The sequence below is a fragment of the Heterodontus francisci genome, chromosome 10, assembly GCF_036365525.1.
Source record: "Heterodontus francisci isolate sHetFra1 chromosome 10, sHetFra1.hap1, whole genome shotgun sequence".
Classification (NCBI taxonomy): Eukaryota; Metazoa; Chordata; class Chondrichthyes; order Heterodontiformes; family Heterodontidae; genus Heterodontus; species Heterodontus francisci.
Window position 1 is genome coordinate 27,026,797 of NC_090380.1, and position 19,910 is coordinate 27,046,706.

The 19,910-nt window shown below is 41.8% G+C and overlaps 1 protein-coding gene across 1 annotated transcript in view; it reads left to right on the forward strand.

The window, feature by feature from the left end:
• The window catches only part of LOC137374157 (uncharacterized), a 214,612-nt gene extending 196,347 nt beyond the window's left edge, over nt 1-18,265 (forward strand). Inside the window, exons 36-39 of the mRNA XM_068039937.1 lie at nt 1,692-1,824; nt 7,962-8,093; nt 14,725-14,796; nt 15,147-18,265. Of these exons, the coding sequence (XP_067896038.1) occupies nt 1,692-1,824; nt 7,962-8,093; nt 14,725-14,796; nt 15,147-15,271 (462 nt within the window). The 3' untranslated portion in view covers nt 15,272-18,265. The remainder of the gene's footprint in view (nt 1-1,691; nt 1,825-7,961; nt 8,094-14,724; nt 14,797-15,146) is intronic.
• Nucleotides 18,266-19,910: the final 1,645 nt, after the last annotated feature.

The window sequence follows — 19,910 nt, forward strand, 5'->3', positions numbered from 1 at the left end:
AACTGGAATAGGTCAATTCCCTCAATGACATGAGCAGCTGTCAGACTTGACCTCAGGACTCCTAGTTACAAGTCATGTATTTATCTACTCCAGTTGCCAAACCAACTGGATTTACCCATGTTAATATTTGTTGTGACCAAAAAATGGTGTATCCATCTTCTGGCAAAACATTTGAACGTTTTCTATCAAAAGTTACTTTTCTAATGATTTACATTTGTTCCCAAGCATTTCAAATTTCAAATTCTTGTTCTTGTGTTAAAATCATTCCACAGCCTTGCCTTTCCTGATCTCTGTAACTTCCTCTAGCAGTTTAAACCTGCCTGAATTCTTTATTCCTCTGATTCCAGCCTCTTATGTGCCAACCTCCCACCTCCATCCCACCATTGGCATTCATGCCTTCAGCTGCTTATATCCAACTCACAGAATTCCCTCCTAAACCCACATCTCTCTCACCACACATACCTTCTTTACAACCCTCCTTACAACCAAACTTTAGGTCATCCAGCCTAATATCTCCTCCTCTGTTTTTCTCATGTTTCTGTGAAGTGACTTTGGATGTATTCTATGCTAAAGGTGCTATATAATGCAAGTTTTTGTGTTTGTTAAAGAATTTCAATGTAGCAAACGCAACCACAAATTGATGGTGTTCGAGTGAATTAGAAGGTTACACTTTACTCACCCATCTACTATTAAAGGTTTAATGGAAAGAGCATCCTCAATATTTCTGTTGATCAGGTACCACACAACTGATCCACAGAACAGGAAGCCCTTGGGTTGGCTGCTGCTCTGTGTTGAGTTAGCTACTCTCAGCTGAAGTGACAGCAGGGGTGGCCTTGGCACCCCTGGGCTAGAGAACCAGGAAAGCCAGCCAGAGATCCTACTCTTAATTGCTATCTAGTGACTCATGTGAAAGTGTGTGGATGTGTAAATATTGAGCAAGGATAGGATCAAACTTGGTTGTGATACCACAATGACCATTTAGCTTTCTAATCAACACTCTTAATATGAAGAATGGCCACTTGGCCTGGGGAGCCAGAGATCATCTAACACCACGTGGAACTGCACCTCCGCAGAAATCAACACCTTCCAAGGTTGAAAAGGGGAGAAAATGGGGTTAACAGAATTGAGTTCTGAGTGTGAAGATTAGTACAGCTCGTAACCGAATTTTTTCATAGATCTCTGATAAAGGGACAAGTGCCTTACAGTTTGTTGGGTGATATTATTACCTGGGCAACATGTGGCATGTTCAGGCAGCCTTGAAGAATGTTCATCCTATCTCAGAGGTAACAATATGCAGGGGTCAGATACTACTCCATGAGATAGTAAGGGAGATCAGTGAGTGAGCTGCAGAGGCAGACAGCATTCATAGGAACATGGGAATTGCTAGATGAAAAAAGACAAAAGTTCATCCAGTTCACCTTCTAACATCCTGGTAGTCACACGCTACAGCAATAATGTAATTGTTCACTAATCATAGCAATCAGCCTCTTATCAATTAGACTATAACAGACCCAGACAGTGATGCAAGGAAAATCCCCAATGATGGAGAGCTTTGGGAATCATTGGTCCAAAGTTGTATCTCAATTGTGGTGTCTCAAATTACTCATGGTATTTTGGACACAGAATATAAGTAATTGATATAGACTGGGAAGCCAGGAATCCATTTACTTAGAATTGTGTTTTTTTAACAGCAGGAAGTCCAAGAGGAGATTGAAGACGTGCAGCAGGAAGTCCTAGAGGAGATTGAAGATGTACAGCAGCAAGTCCAAATGCAGACTGTAGAAGAGGCCCCAACCACAAGCAGAGAACTGCATAAACCATCAAGTAAAAGAAAACTACTCAATATTCAAGAAATCAAGTTGCTGTACTTGGTTAATTCCTTCAGGTGGCGCAACTACACAAGGAATTGCTCCTGCTATATTTTGTCTTGATAAAAGTGTTACTAATGTGTTGTTTTAATATTCAAGTTCACAGATAGCTGCTGGGTGCTAATTATGTTGATAAATGTGTAGGAAGAAAATTGCGCTGTTCAGTGTTTCCTCCAAGTATTGCAAAGAGGTGGGAGTGACTGCCCTTGACATCAAAGCAGCATTTGACTGAGCCTGGCATCAAGGAGCCCGAGCAACATTGACTCATAGAGTCATTTACAGCACAGAAGGAGGCCATTTGGCTCATCAAGTCCGTGCCAGCTCTCCACAGAGCTATACAGTCAGTCCCACTCCCTGGCTCGATCCACATAGCCCCGCAAGTCTATTTCCCTCAAGTGGTCATCGTCTTGAAGTCATTGATTGTCTCCACTTCCACCACCCTTGTGGGCGGCGAGTTCCAGGTCATGACCACCCGTTGCGTAAAAAAGTTCTTCCTCATATTCCCCCTGCATCTTTTGCCCAAAACCTTCAATCAGTGTCCCCTAGTTCTTGTACCATTAGTTAATGGAAACAGTTTATCCTTGTCTAACTTGTCTAAGCCTGTCTAATCTTGTACACCTCTATTAAATCTCCCCTCAATCTCCTTTGCTCCAGGGAGAACAAGCACAGCTTTTCCAACCTAACCTTGTAACTAAAATCCCCCATCCCCGGAACCATTCTGGTAAATCTCTTCTGCACCCTCTCAAGGAACCCTCACATCCTTCCTTAAGTGTGGTGACCAGAATTGGATGCATTACTCCAACTGGGCCCTAACCATAGCTTTGTAAAGGTGTAAAGGTTCAGCATAGCTTCCCTGCTTTTGTATAGAAAGAAAGAGAGAAACAACTGCTCTCAGATTACCGATTGCTAAGGCTTGAACCCGATTCAAAAGTTGAGGTTTGTGGTTGAGAAAAGATCAGTGGGATCACCAGAGATTGCCTTACTAACCGAAGACCAATTGAATGTGCTCAGGAGAAGTGAGAGAAGAGGACAATGGGAATCAAGAAGTGTGGGGTGTGGGGTGGGGTGGGGGGGGGAGGACAACAACAACAACAACAACTTATATCTATATAGCACCATTAGCGTAAGAAAACGTCCCAAAGCACTTTACAGGAGCATTATAAAACATAGTATGACAGAGTCGCTAAAGGTCAGATGATCACAAGTTTGGTCAAAAAGGTAGGTTTTAAGGAATGTCTTAAAGGAAGAAAGCAAAGTGGAGAGGCAGAGAGTAGGAAGAGTATTCCGGAGCTTAGGGCCTAGGCAAGTGAAGGCATGGCCACCAATCGTAGAGAGATTAAAATTAGGAATGCAGAAGAGTCCAGAATTAGAGGAGCACAGGTATCTTGGAGGGTTGTGGGATGGAGATTACAGAGATATGGAGGGGTGAGGCCATGGAGGGATTTGGACAAGGATGAGAATTTTCAAATCAAGACGTTGCTTCACCGGGAGCCAATGTCAGCGAGCACAGGGGTGCGAGGGGCACGGGACTTGTTAAGACATGGGCAGCAGATTTTTGGATGACTTCAAGTTTATGGAGAGTTTATAGAATGTAGGTCAAGTCTAGAGGTTACACAGGCACGGATGAGGGTTTCAGCAGCAGATGAGCTGAGATGGGGGTGAAGTAGGGCAATGTTATAGAGGTGGAAATAGATGGTCTTCGTGATGGCATGAATATGAGGTTGGAAGCTCATCTCGGGGTCAAATGTGACACCAGGGTTGTGAACAGACTGGCTTAATCTCAGACTGCTGCCAGGGAGAGAAATGGAGTCAGTAACTCTGGAATGGAGTTTGGAGGAAATTTCTCCTCATTCAGTACTGGATGTCAGATAAGCAGTCTGATAACTTAGCAACAGTGGAGGAGTCGAGAGAAGTGGTGGTGAGGTAGAGATGAGTGTTGTTAGCAAACATGTGAAAACTAACGCTGTGCTTTCAGATGATGTTTCTGAGGGACATCATGTAAACAAGAAATAGGAGGGGGCCAAGGATAGATCCTTGGGGGACACCAGAGGTAATGGTGCGGGAGCTGGAAGAGAAGCCATTGCAAGTGAGACTCTGTCTAAATTAGATAGATAAGAATGGAACTCTCCACTGGTTGGAGTCATACCTAGCACAACGGAAGATGGTTGTGGTTGTTGGAGGCCAAACATCTCAGCTCCAAGACATCGCTGCAGGAGTTCCTCAGGGTAGTGTCCTAGGCCCAAACATTTTCAGCTGCTTCTTCAGTAACCTTCCCTCTAACATAAGGTCAGAAGTGGGAATGTTTGCTTTTTGTACAGTATTCAGTAACATTCGCAACTCCTCAGATACTGAAGCAGTCCATGCCTGCTTATAGCGAGAGCCGGGCAACATTCAGGCTTGGGCTGATAAGTGGCATGTAACATTCAAACCACACAAGTGCCTGACACTGACCATCTCCAACAAGAGAGAATTTAACCAGCTCCCCTTGACGTTCAACAGCATTACCTTTGTTGAATCCCCCACAGTCAAGATTTTGGGGTTTACCATTGACCAGAAACTTAACTGGATGAGCCAGATAAATACTGTGGCTACAAGAGCAGGTCAAAGGTTGGGAATTCTGTGGCATAAAACTCACCTCCTGACTCCCCAAAGCCTGTCCACCATCTACAAGGCACAAGTCAGGAGTGTGATGGAATACTGTCTACTTGCCTGGATGAGTGCAGCTCCAACAACACTCGAGAAGCTCGACACCATCCAAGACAAGGCAGCCCACTTGATTAGCACCCCATTCACCACTTTAAACATTCACTTCCTCCAGCGCACAGTGGCAGCAGTGTGTACCATATACAAGATGCACTGCAGCAACTCGCCAAGGTTCCTTCGACAGCACCTTCCAAACCTGCGACCTCTACCACCTAGAAGGACAAGGGCAGCCGATGCATGGGAACACCATCACCTGCAATTCCCCTCCAAGCCACACCCCATCCTTACTTGGAACTATATCGCCGTTACTTCACTGTCGCTGGGTCAAAATCCTGGAATTCCCTTCCTAACACTGTGGGTGTACTTATACCCCAAGGACTGCAGCAATTCAAGAAGACAGCTCACCACCTCCTTATCAAGGGCGATTAGGGGTGGACAATATATGCTGGCCTAGCCAGTGATGCCCACATCCCGAGAACAAATTTGGTGGATCTGAGGTTTTCATTTCAGACACGTGCAGAACACACTGCAACTTACAATATCTGGGGTATGACAGCCTCCTCGATTATGGGATTTAGGACTGATGACCAGAACTGCTCTTCAAAAAAGGACATGGAATAGACTTGCCACCAGACCAGTGGAGGTGGAAACACTGGAATCATTTAAGAAACAATTGGATGTGGCAAGGTCTTGGTCTTTCTGAAACTAAGTTGGGCCAAATATTAACTATCTTATGATCCCAATGCACTTACAGGACGCAGTAAGATATTGATATGAATATTTCTGAAACATTGAGATTATATTGCTTTATTACCAGAGGTGGGTAATTTCCTAGTATTTCAATATGTTGATCTTCAGTATATTGTTCCAAGTTCTGTTCTTGAAGGGATAGCTGAAATACTGCTCCAAGTCTACGAGCTCCATGAGGGTCCCGGGGACCCTCGTCACCAACCTCGGGTCGTGTTTCTTCCTGATGCTCCAATGTGTACGACAGGACCTAGATGGCTCTTTGTACCGCTCTTCTTTCAGCTCTTCACTCTTTGTCCCCACGCCACCACTGACTAGTGACCATAAAATCAGGTAAAGATCAGCTGACCTGGCCCGACGAAGTGGATGTTGTTCCTGACAGGCAGCTGAACTGACAGTCGCCAGGTGCAAGTGGGGTCCTTGCTGCTGCTTCTAACGGTTGGAGCTAAACATTCGGAAGACAGAGGTCCTCTACTAGCCTGCTCCCGCAGCACAATACTGCCCCCCAACTATCAAGATCCACAGCAAACCACTGGACAATGCAGATCACTTCTCATACCTTGGGAGCCTCCTCTCAGCAAGGCAGCCGTCGATGGTGAAACTCAGCATCGTCTCCAGTGTGCCAGCGCAGCCTTTGGTTGTCTGAGGAAAAGAGAGTTTGATGACAAAAATCTCAAATCTGGCACCAAGCTCATGGTCTACAGGGCCGCAGTGTTACCTGCCCTCCTGTATGCGTCGGAAACATGGACACTGTACAGCAGACATCTCAAAGCCCTGGAGAGATATCACCAGCGGTGCCTCCGCAAGATCCTGTAAATTCAGTGGCAGGACAGGCACTCCAATATCAGTGTCCTCTCTCAGGCCAACACCCCCAGTAGCGAGACACTGGTCATGGCTAGTCAGTTACATTGAGCAGGCCACATCATCCACATGCCTGACACAAGATTCCCAAAACAAGCTTTCTACTCCGAGCTCCGTCATGGCAAGAGGTTACCAGGAGGGCAGAGGAAACGCTACAAGGATGTCCTTAAAGTCTCCCTGAAAAAATGTGCCATCACCACTGATTCATGGGAATCTTTTGCCCAAGACTGCCCAAAATGGAAAAGAAGCATCCACAATGGTGCCAGCCAGTTCGAACAACGCCAACATGCCCAGGCAGTGACCAATTGCACACAGCGGAAGGAGCGTTAGGAAATTCGAGCATCCTATCCACTCGCCTCATCAAACACCACCTGCCCCACCTGTAGCAGAGTTTGCAGATCCAGAACTGGACTATTCAGTCACCTAAGGACTTACAACCCTGGAGTGGAAGGAAGTCATCCTCGTTCTCAAGGGACTGCCTAAGAAGGGAAGAAGTTGCAAGTTCCATAGAGTCAAGGCTTTGCTTGGAAATGATTACTGGACATACCAAGTAACTATTCAAACTTACAGGACAGATGAGCTCCCTGATCTGCAGCTGTTGTTTTGCTTTAATAACTAATTATATTCTATTTTGGTTAATACTCTATTCTAAGACCAATCTACTGCCCAAATATTTCAGAAAAGCAAGTACTGTACATTCCCTAAACATTTAGCAAAACACAATTAGTAGAGGTTCTGTCCCATTTGTTTTAATTATTCACAACCCATTATAACTTGAATTTTGAGTATGTAAGCCCTATAGTGGAATAAGGGAAAATGGAGAGTTGGATCTGGTTACATGATGCAACATAAATTGTGTTTCCTTACCCAACAATTCAATTTCTTTGTGCCTTTTGCAAGTTTAGTCAACAGAAACTAGCACTCCCAATTTCATGCTTCCATTCTTTCTACTTGTTCCTGGATGTGGCTTTTATTAATTTTGGGATGTGTATGGCACTGGTATTCCTAGTTGCCCTGAGGGCATTAGATCCAACCACATAATGTTGGCCTGCAGTCACATTTAGGCCAGGCCAGCCAGTTGGGTTTTTAATTACAAACTGGCATGGTCATTTCTGAAGCGAGCTCACAAATTTACCAGCTTTGTTGAATTCATTTTCACAATTTAGGTGGGATTTAAACTAGATAGAATTACATTGGTCTCTTTCTGCCTGTAAATTCATCCATGTGGTCTATGCTGGAGTTTGTGTGCCACACAAAGCTCCTCCCACCTATCGTCAAACTACTATCAGCATAACCTTCTGTTCTTTCCTGCCTTGTGCTTATGTATCTTTCCCTGATGACCATAACCATGACCAGTGCCATAACCAATCAGCTACCTTACTCTATAGCCTGGATTTATTAAGATCCTCAGCCTATCTGATTTCAAATGAAACTAGAGAAAGTACAACTGATTTTCTTTTCAGCAACTCTTAACTTTCTATAATGTTCAAGTCTCTCCAAAATTTGGACACTGGCCGGAATACTCAAAAATGCTCATTCTTTGCTAGTTGACCTTTGTTTCTATTTCAGCTTCTGACTTTTCTCCCTATCATTTTCTTTTTGTACCTTTTCCTACTTCCCCTATCCAATACACATGTCCTAGTGTTAGGAACAAGTCACAGAGGTAGGAATTAAGACTGTTGGTCAGAGGGTGCTTTGCAGGGAACCAGATACATGGCTTGAACTGCTCGAATATGGAATTTTCTGTGCAGTTAACGTTAGTTCCCAATTATGTTTGAACAGCTACAGGCCAAGCGGAGACATTCTGGAAGAAATGCAAGGAAGCTCAGTGTGTGGCGAAGATCTTCATGAAGATCCAGAATGATCTGAATTCCATTCAGCAAAATCTAATTAGTGAAAATGCCACAAATAAAGGTATGTTTGCATTGACTGAGAGTAGTGGCTGTAGTTGGAGGTCGATGATTTTTTCTACTAAATCTGATTAACGATGTCTTTAAAGAAAAAGAAATGCAGTGAAATATGCAAGAGGTTATTTTAGTTCCATTTTTTGTTTAAACAGATGATGTTATGTTTCTGTAGCACTACAATTGTACTAATTACTCTAGATTAGCATTGTGCTATAGTAATTGCTGTTCTATCTGCAGCTCTGATCACCATCTTATGCATGATGACAGGTACAGAACATCACAGAAAAGTGCAAGAAAGAAACTGTGATCTCCCAATTCCTACACTATGTACAGGATTACTAAGTTTTCTTTTAGAAACTATATTAATTTTGCTCTGGAACAACGGTTTTCTTCAAATCTCCAGGTTCTATTTCCAGATGGCTGTTAATTTGATTCCTAAATCCCATTTAACATTTCAATCCATATTTACAGTGTCATGAAGGGAACAAACAGAAGCCGTACAAGCCACATTCACTTTAAGATGCATGCATGCATAACTGCTGCAATCTTAAAGCGACCACATAGTGCAACAAGCAGGCTGGGCACAGCAAGTATAAATTAGAGGGAACATTGGGAGGCAGTGCTGTAGAGGGAGTGAACATTGGAATTCATTGTTTTAGCTACAATAAGCTTGCAGACAGTTGAAAGCACAAAGCAAGAAAAGAGCATTCAGCCCATCAAATATATTCCCTTTGCAGTGTGGCTAGAAACTACCCTCTCAGTCTCTACCCATAGGAAGATATTATTACAACCGGGTGAGAAAGGTGTCTAGGGGTTCCTGTCAGCCTTCACCTGGCCTTACAGGTGTTTAATTTTAAACACACTATGTTTTTAGCTTCCCCTTGGTGAATCCTTGTTCACCGCTTTCCACTTATAAGTCAAAGAAACCAGCACAAACAGTTTTCTTAAGATTAAAGAAGAAAAGTTGAAATTTATTAAACTTGAACTTAAACTCTAATTTGGTTGACGGCTACGGATACATGATGCACCCACGCTAGCATGCATATGCGATACACATGCAAATAGAGACAAAAAAGAGCAGAAGAAAAATAAAGTGAAAAAGTTGGAGGCAATATCTGAAGTGTTTTTGTTACGGTTTTTCGAGCTCTTGTAGAGTCCTTGATTGTAGGTAGATCTTGCTTTTCGTTGGAGCCCAGTATTCTTCTTAAACCTTGTTTGCTGTAGGAGACTTTTCTCTCTTGGGGTTTATGTGTCTTCAGAGGCTTGTGAGAAAGAGATGGGAGCAGACAGGAGAGATCTTCTCAGTCCAGGAGCAAACAATCTTTCTGAGTTCAAACTCTCTGGGACTAGTTCAAAAGACCGTGGAACAGCCAGTTAGTCATGTGACCAGCTGGTCGAACCAGTTCTGGATTGTATCACCTTAGCAGTCTCTAGAATGCTCCTCTTGCACACAATACCTGGTGATCAAGGTCCATTGTGGGTTGAATGTGTCAGGGAATAGTCCTTTGTCCTTCCAAGCACTGTCTGTTAATATGCAAATGTCTTTTCCAGCCATGACTGATCTGTTTAACAAGTCATTTCCTTGCTCAAGCAACAATTTAAAATCAATGTTCATGACAAAATTAATGTGCCTCATTTTTGGCAGGTTGTGGGGGTGGGGGGGGGGGGGGGGCAGAGGTGCTGCATGACTATATGCATTAGAAAAAATCCTCCCCAGCCCCAAAGGTTAATCAAATGAAAATGCACAATGTTCATCTACCTTATAAATGAAAGTATGTGGCTCTGTCCAGTGGCCGTTCACAGTCAAATCATCCATTTTGTTAACTGCCATTTTCTGTACAGCTTGTTACCAATGAATTAAATTACACCCACAGAAATATTTTTTGTGAAAGTTTAGATTCAATGTTGATTGTTCCAATAGGGATGAATCTGATCTTTGTACCAGATGCATGTGACTTTTATTTCAGATAGCATTTTAAAATTGCTACTTAAAATGGAAACTGACTTCAAAAAGGTACACAGGAAAAGGGTATGGCAACCATATAAAATTGGTTATCTGCAAAGTAAGCTTTTTTTTTTATCATAAAGAGCATCACAGCTAAATCTAATCTGACCCCACCCAATACCTACATTTCCCAGTTTGGTGTCGGCGGGGGAGTAGTGGGGAGGTGGTAGGTGGTCATTTGCCAATGATTTGGAATGGAAGTTCCTGGCCATTCTCCACTCCCTAACTGAAATTAATTGTAGTCCACCAGCTGGTACCTGTTGTGTGCTTGCCTTTAAGAGTGATGGCCCTTTAGAATCTTAGTATGCTAAGTGCCAGGACACAGTCATGTGACTCGGAACCAGAGTCACTCTTCTACTTTAACACCAAGAGGCAAGTCATGTGAATAATCAGCTCTGCACTGTATATATTAGTTAACTGTTTAATAAACCTGTTTTGAGATCTTCAGTGAACTGAACTCCACGCATCTCATTTATGTTGCATCAGACAACATAAAAAGCTTCTCATTACATGGTGGCAGCTGTGGTAAATGACAAAATCCAAGATTGAAGACCACAGGAAAACAGCTTTAAAAATTACCTACAGCTAAAAGAGAGAAAGTTACAAGAAACACTGGCCCAAACAGTGTATAGAAGAAGAAAAACTCCATTCCCGTTGTGGAGGACAGAGTTAAATCAAATAACTGTGAGCAGATAAGTCAGTGTGCAGTCTGTACAGAAACCCCAGTTTAAAAAAAAAGCTTTGAGGTGCTTGCAAAGTTGATTTTTTTAAAGCATCAGTAAAAGAAAGAAACAGAGAAAAGCCAATCCCCGTCTCAGACTGATCGATTATTTTCAAAGGCTCCCTTGGCTGATCAGATGCACACCAATACAGGAGGCACCCGACAACAAAAAATGAGGGAATCCTCCATTCACGCAGCAGCTCGCAGATAGAGCTATAAATAGAAATCTATTAAATCACTCGAGCGTGAAGAGCTTTAATTCACTCACTCAGCCTGAGTTTAAAAAAAACTCATAAAACCACTCAACTGTGAAGAATTACTGACTGATCTACTTATAAACAGTAGCAAAAAAAAAGTTGAAATATCTTTTGCACAGCTGTATAAACAAACAGACTAGAGTGTTGGAAGCTAGATAAACACACAAGCTGCTCCTGTCAATTAAACCAGCCAGTTTAAAGAACAGCAAAATTTATTTTTAAGGGAAGCAGTACAGAGTCACAGAACCAGGTTCTTAAAGCAAGGTTAAAGCAAACGATCAGCAGGAATATGGATATCACATTTCCCAGCATGAACTGGAAAGCCTTGGATATCCTATCTGAGTTCAAACTGTTCCAACAGAGATGCAATTGTGCTTTACATCCCAAGTCATTGTCGAACCAGAAAAACATGCTGTAAAAATAATGATAGCTATTGGAAATGAGGGATTACACAGAATCAATACCTCAGGCATATCTGAAGAGGACCAGAAAGATCCTGCAAAGATATGGAAAGTGCTGAAAGATCAGCTCCGATTGAGAGTGAATTTTTGAATTCACCGCCTGGAATTGCTGTCCTGCAGGCAACAGCCACAGGAATCAATAGACCAGCTCATCAGTAGATGCCATAGTAAGGGCAATGAATGCAACTTTTCAGAAGCTGGGCTGTCAGAATAATGGAGTTGGTGATTGTATTGACACCCATTGAAGTGTTTCAGAAGACCTCTTGGGCAAAAAGAAAGGTCACAGCATCGATGCACTGCTGGAAGATGGCAGGAAATACGAAGCCATTGTAGCTGAACCAACAACACCTGCAAGCACTAGGTGCAGCCAACAGTATCGGCACCAGGTCGAAAAGAGCAAGCAAGTGTGTGGTAAGTGTGGTCTGTCCCACTCATGGCAAAATTGCCCTGCTTTTCAAGACCTGTGCAAGGCGTGTGGTGCAAAAGGACACTGGACCCGCTTGTGCAGGAATTCTGACTTGAAACACACAGCCCAAAGCTACGGTAGGACAGAACCAACAGAAAACACATGCAGCAACACTGCAACAGCAGCAAGGAGAGCGCCAGAGACCTGCGCAAACACAAGCCTATACACGAGGTCCACAGTGAAACAGACCTGAGACAAGACTCAGCGAGGAGTAGTCCTCAGACAGAAGACAAACAGGCATTCCACATTGTGAATCTGACACATCATGTTGATGAAGTCCAACAACTAGAAGCTTTTGCCACTATTACCATCATGTGTCCAAAGAAAGCTGGCCAACATACACTCAGGGTCAGGATTGACACTGGAGCTAGTGCAAATATCCTACCAGTCTGAATCCTCAAAGATATGTAGTGGAGTCATTGGAGATCAATGATACAACTGACAACTGGCAAGTTATCTGCATACAACGGGTCACCCATCCCCTGCAGTGGCACATTAACAATGCAATGCATATACGGCAGGTCGGCATGGAAACGTTCTACCTAGTACACAAGACCGTACCAGCAGTGGCAGGACTACCAGTGTGTAAGGACCTCAGCATCATAACTATCCACGAGAGCATTGCCAAGGGGAAATCTCCAAGGACCGGAACTCGCTTGAAGACTGATCAGCATCAAATGGTGCAGTCTGGAAACCCAGCAACAGCACAAATATGCCGCACCTTCATTTCTGCTCTATAGCGAACCACCAGCACCACAATGAGCCAGAATGGACAGGTATCTCCATGAGACCAAGTACTGTTACCCCAACCAGTCCTCAACCTTGAGCCCCAAGCCTTCAGACGCAGAAGGTGAGGAGAGGCGAAGGACATGCAATGTTCTGAAGAGGCAGAGGCGAAATGAGTTGAAGCATTGTCTATTGGCTCTTCGAGATGAGGTGCCGAAACTTTCCAAGAATGACCAGGCCTCAAAGGTGGTCATCTTGAGAAAAGCAACAGAGTATGTTAGCAGCCTGAAGGCAGAGCAACAGAAACTGAATGTAGAGAGGGAGAAACTTCAGCAAGAACAGCAACAGATGAGACGTGAACTCCCCGAGCAAGAGTTGTCAAACCACCAAGACGCAATAGGAACTTTTGAGCTGGTATATTTGTAAAGTTCATAATCTCTATACCTATGTAAATAATCTTGATGTTATCTAATTTCATGTGGTTTTTTTGTTAGCATATGAGATTTAGCTTTGGAAAGAAGGGGAATGTTGTGTGATTGCTTTTAAGAGTGATGTTCCTTTAAGATCTTGGTATACGAATGAGCTAAGTGCCAGGACACAGTCATATGACTCGGAGCCAGAGTCACTCTGCTACAGTAACACCAAGAGGCAAGTCATGTAAATAGTTAACTCTGCACTGTACATATTAGTTAGCTGTTCAATAAACCTGTTTTGAGACCTTCAACAAACTGAACTCCACGCACCTTATTTATGTTGCATCAAACAACATAAAAAGCTTCTCTTGCACTACCTAGATGAGATTAGCTGGCTGAGCATAGGCCAGGGATTGACTCCAAGATCTTCAGGCCACCATGGCCCAGTAGCATGACCAGCAGCACACAAAATCTGCTACGCTGTTTTTAAAATTGAAGTAAATCTGGAGGAGAGTGGTAAAACTAAAAAAGTGTTGCAGTTTTCATTAACCAGTATAGTGCAAGTAATTGCCTGTTTCGTGATTGACTTAAGAGATATCAAAGTTGTTATGACCAGGTGAGGAAGGGGTCTCAGGCTCCTCTTTCGCCCCCTTCTCTGGTTTGACCACATCAGGGTTTATCTTTTTCAACACAGCGATTTAACTTACCACCTCAGTGAGCATTTGCTCCTAATATAATTGCAAATGAACTAATCAGACAGTTTTTTTTGAGTTTAAACAAGAATGTTGCAAGTTTATTAACCTTATCACTCTAAACTGGTTAAAATTCCAAAAATACGCTATGCATCCACACCCCACATTCACACAAGAGCCACACAAAAATAGATTACAAAAGGAAAAACAGAGTTGGGAGGTTGGAGTAGAGTCTATAATAAATGGACTTCAAATACTGAAACTCAGTTCCAGAGTTCTTAGTTGAAATTGTAGTCCTGAAGTCCTCGCTGGGCCACGTGCATGGTTTGGGCTTCCTTCTCAGGTTCCGGAAGGCAGAACAGGGGCTTTATCCATGTCAATAAAAGCAAAATACTGAGGATGCTGGAAATCTGAAATAAAAACAAGAAATGCTGGAAATACTCAGCAGGTCTGGCAGCATCTGTGGAGAGAGAAGCAGAGTTAACATTTCAGGTCAGTGACCCTTCTTCAGAACTTCAGTATTTCCAGCATTTTTTGGCTGGGTCACTGAGTGTCGATGGCTTTTGACGATCATATATTGACAAGGCTATCTCAGACAATTGAATCAGAGAGCACCCCATTGTTCTGACCAGACTGAGTCAATATATTTGTCTCCAGTCTAATCCTTTGGTTTTTCATATGCAAATATTCGTGGCCAACTTGGCTGCTGGCTGTTCTGTTTGAAAAGTTATTTGTAACAATTTCTGGTATAAGTCTCAGGCAAAGTTCCACACGGGGAAATTAATATTTTCCATTTGCCATGTGGGGTTTTCATCACAAAGTCTATAGCATGGTGGGATTATCTGCAGTTCAGGACGTTTAAATCCATCACTTACTTTCTTAACCATTTCCTTTCAGACTATGACACTGCTTGGGCAATACTTTTGACCATGGATTCATTTCAAGACTTCATGACAGAATTCCAATCTGGTAAGGATTACATTGCACCAAAGCAAAATTTCAGATATCTGAAATTAAAACAGAAAGTGCTGGAAACATGCAGCAGGTCAGGCAACATCTGTGGAGAAAGAAACAGAATTAAAAAGTCAATATTTATCTCTCAACCAACATTCAAAAAGTTATTATCTCATTGATGTTTTTGGGACCCTGTTGTGCATAAATTAACTGCCACATTTTCTACACTACAACTGTGATTACACCTAACCTACTTTATTGGCTGGAAATGCATGGGACATCCTGAGTTTATGAAAGGTGCTATATAAATTAATTTTCCTTTTCTTGAACAACAGCCTCACTCTGTACCATTTTTCCTTTAACAGAAATACATCAAAACCTGCAACAACTTGAAGAAGAAAAAATATCTTTGCAAAGAAGAGAGTGTCTTGTTGAGGAGATAAGAAAGATAGCTGGATCGCTGAATCAGAAATCTCACAGAGCGAAATGATTACTTCAAGTTGCAAACTTTTCTACATTAGCAGTAAGCAGTACCATATCCATCGTGAATGCAGATATACTGGGGCTTTTAAGTGCCAAGGTATATAAGGGAAAAATTCTATCTACTCCTGCCCAGTGGAAATGGGCCAGTGGCTGAGTTAGATTTGAGGTGGTCGATTTGCCACTCTGTACTTTCCTGGGAACTTCTGCTGGCTGACTGAGGCATCCGCCTGAATTGGGCAGGAACCTTTTAATCTGTGCAGGGCGGCGTCCTACGACATACATAGGACGCTGATGTGATTTGACGACCTACTGGATGTACTGTGCGCTGTGGAAACTCTGTTTCATCAATCCTTTGTGGGGCAGGACATTCCTCTGGCGTCCACGGGAATTATGGGGCCACAACTGACCTTCCTGCCAGCTTGGCCTCTGGACCACCTGATATTGCACTGACCCGGAGCTGCAGAGCTACAGTGGCCAGCCACTGTAGTGGCCAGCAGCAATAGTTGCAATCTACCCTAAAATATAAGACTGCAAAATCTATTTAACAAATTGTCTATAAGAGCAAGTCCAATTCATGTAAGTACTGCTGGAGGTATACAAATTGCGAGTGAATTGCTCATGGGCGGTTGATGATTTTGTGAAATAAAAACATAATGTACGAGAAATACTCAGCAGGTCTGGCAGCATCTATGGAGAGAGAAGCAGAGTTAACGTTTCAGGTTAGAACTAGCAAAGGTTAGAAAAGTATTAGGTTTTAAGCAAGTGAAGGGGAGGGGGGATGGCGGGGAAGAGAACAAAAGGGAAGGTGTGTGACAGGGCAGGAGAGATAAAATAACAAAGATGTCATGGGACAAAGGCAAAGAGAGTGTTAATAATTATTTTGTCATTAACACTCTCCGGACTAATGCTTTGTCTTTCACTACAACCATTGAATGATAAGTGAGACAGGAAAGGAATTGCATTTCCATAGCATCTTTCACAACCTCAAGACATCCCAAAACACTTCACAGCCAATGAAGTACTTTAAGTGCAGTCACTGTTGTGACGTAGGGAAATTCAGCAGTTAATTTGCACAAAGCAAGGTTCCACAAACAGCAATGAGATAAATGATTAGATAATCTATTTTGGTGGTGTTGGTTCCATTCTTATGTTGCCATGAAACTGCTTCTTCAACATGACAGATAATGATGGAATCAACAACATTCTGGCTATTACAGAATTGGTGCTAATCTTAATCTAGGAATTAAGGCAGAGGCACCCAATCTATGTCTTCATGAGATATAGTTATGTACCGTGGAGCCGTATCCTCATTCCCATTAATCTGTTTATATCTCAAGTTGCTGATATGAACAGATCTCAGTGATTTAAGATGTATCCAGCAGTAAGGCACCAACACTAAAAATAATCCTTTCTAAACTTGCAAAATTAAACAGGACAAACCAAAGCAGTATAAGGTAACAGGACAGAGTTGCCTGGACTTAAGGTCTAGGTTACCAGGGCAGGTTAAACATTACTGAATTAATGAATTTAAATTGGCAAAATAGGCATTGTATTCATTCTCCATTTGTAGTCCACTTTTCTGCATTTAATGTGATTTTTTTTTCTTCCACCTTGAAATCAATCATCCAACTCTGCTCAAATCCTGAAGAAAGCAAAAGGCAGATTATTTACAGAACAGCAAGACCTGACCTGAAACGCTTGCCAGATTTGGAGATTAGACTGCAGCATAGCAACCAACAGCTTAGTTTTTAAATGTTGAGATACTCATAGCAACACATTAAATAAACAAACAGGTGGATCAGACTTCTTGTTGCCATCAAAACAAACTAGAACTTTACCCAAAACTGAAGAAGGGTCACTGACCTGAAACGTTAACTCTGCTTCTCTCTCCACAGATGCTGCCAGACCTGCTGAGTATTTCCAGAGTTTCTAGTTTTTATTTCAGATTTCCAGCATCCGCAGTATTTTGCTTTTATTATAGAACTTTACCCAATTGGATTATACACATCATAACCTACATTACAACAGAGACCACACTTCAAAAGTACTTAATTGGCTGTAAAGTGCTTTGGGATGTCCTGAGTTTGTGAAAGATGCTGTATAAATGCAAGTCTTTTTCTTTAGTTAATTTTCCAACACATTGAAGAGTTTGTATGCTTTCATTGTGATGTCATGCAAACTATAAGAGCTTGGATTTGATGGCTGTGTTTTGTTGTACAATCATTACAGGAATAAAATTCTATTATATTCTGCTTCTGCTAAGCAAAGGTTTCCATGCTGTAGTATTCCTTTACTTGTGAGCTTTACTCCTAGTTTTATTGTGTCAGGATGTGTTTCCTTCTTGTAGAGAAGAACATAGAATCATGAAGTAGCTAATAGTAATTTATATCACAGAATCTTACATCATAGTAGGAGGCTAGTCAGCCTATTTGCATGTGCCGGCTCTTTGAAAGAGCTAAAATCTAAATTTCATCAGAAAATGAAAATCACAGATCAGACTTTGCTATAGTACTTATTTATAGATCCATGTGGTTATTTTGTATTTGAAAATATTTATTTAATAAAGGGCCCGGTGCTACATGCTGTTGTGTAAACAGATGCACTGAGGTGGATCCCTTGGAGTTCATCTTCTAAATAATGCCAGTACCAGTGGGAATTGTCTCAGAAGATTATTTTGTGAAATGTGACAAAAGACATAGGAGCCCAGTAAATAAATATTTTAGAAAGCAATGCTTTCATAAAACGATATAGGTGATGTGTTGGAACATAGTTCCCCCAGATAGTATGTACCTATTTGCAGATTTCTATTCTGCTTTAAAATAGTTAGTCTGATAAATTCATGTCTTTTAAAATTGACATTGGGCTGTGTAAAAATACAAGACTTTGCTTTGTCAAGACTCCATTACAGTTTTCACTGTTCCATTGATCTTCAAAAGAGAGGCCAATGGTTAGACTGTGTATGTTTTTTGAATTAATCAGTGTTTGATCAATAAAACTGTGCCAACCCTTTCTATATATGGTGTATTTTTCTGTGAAACCAAGTTGCCTGACTCCACAGTCCACCTTTCACTTCCATAGTATTTGGGGTCGGGACCTGCCATTGGCACACAATGTTGGGGAGGGTGGTGTTGGTAGATAGTCTAAATCGTTGGTGTCCACCAGCCTTTTTTCTTCTCCCAAGTTTCCATTTTCACTGCCTTATTGCCAACCCCCTGAGCTATTCACACATTTTTTTGCATCTCACATATCTGACTCATTATGCTTCTAATTAATTTGTGCTATTACTTCTAACCTTTAACTGTCTCATTTTCTACTCAAGCACTTTACAGCTTCTTGTGTTTTTGTTTTCTCCCTTCACCTTCCATTTGTTCCTTTCCTTTTAAAATGCCTATCTTCTGTAACATCTTCCAGTTCATCCAAAGGATCTACACTGGAAATATCACCTTGTCTGTTCTCTCCACAGATGCTGACAGACCTGTTGCACGTTTCCAGCATTTATTTCAGATTTCTGGGCATCTTTGGGCTTTTTTGGTTATTGTACCTCATGTTTCTAAAGGTGCCGAGGCCTAAAAATGTCTAGAAGGTCTCAGGTAATTCATTTCTGCTACTAAAGATTATTGTTTATCTCTTGTCCTAAGGCATTGCATTTTACTACGGTACAGCAGCACCAAATTTTTATGTAATCAGGATCTGATTTTCAAATTTCCGCATCGTCTTCAATTTACAAGTGGACGCTGCCAAGATGGATCATCTTCCGATTTAGCCACTGGATCACCACAGCTTCTGAGATCATGCCAGCTATGTACACAAATTTGTCCATTTATTTAGTTTTTTTCTCCTAATCGGGACAAAAATAAAACTTTCATTTTGCTTATTACATCTTCGTCAGCTCCTAGTACAAAAAATAGGAATTAACATTGACCAGATCAGTGGTAAAGCTCGTTATTTACAGAGCAACATTTGCCACTGCTGTTTGTCCTTTCCTACATTTTCTAAATTTCCCACATTAACTGTGACATTTCAAAAATTACTTAATTAGCTGTAAAATGCTTCAGTACATCCTGAGCTCCTGAAATGCACTATATAAATGCACGTCTTTCTTTCCATTGAGTCTTGATAATTGCATCTAACGTTACATAAAAATGTATTGGAGATGCTCATTATGAATCACCCTATCAATACATTTTTTGAAGAGGTTTTGGGGTGGGAATCTGCGGCATCACAAACCTAAGCCTCTAGAATCTGGATACAATCAGACATAAGTTCTCTTTTCCCTTTTGCTTTGTTTGTCCTGAACTTTATACTTTGAAACACAGCATAGCTAAAACAACTATTTCTGCTATAGCTTGTCATGGTGCTGCCTATAACACTTTCAGGACTGTGATACCACCATTACCTGTTAGTCATCCCTGCCTTTCAATCATAACCCTGTAAGTGATTGACCTGTGCGGGGTCGTAACGGTGAAAATCTCTCCTCCCCCAACACTTACTTGTGGGGATCTTGGCAAAGGCGGTGTGATATCGCAAAGTGGAATTCGAAAATGATGTCAAACAACATTCAGGTACGTGATGAATCAAACAAGGGTATTTATTAAACAAAAACCAACAGTGAAACCATTTATACTCTATCTTGTACAATGGCTATA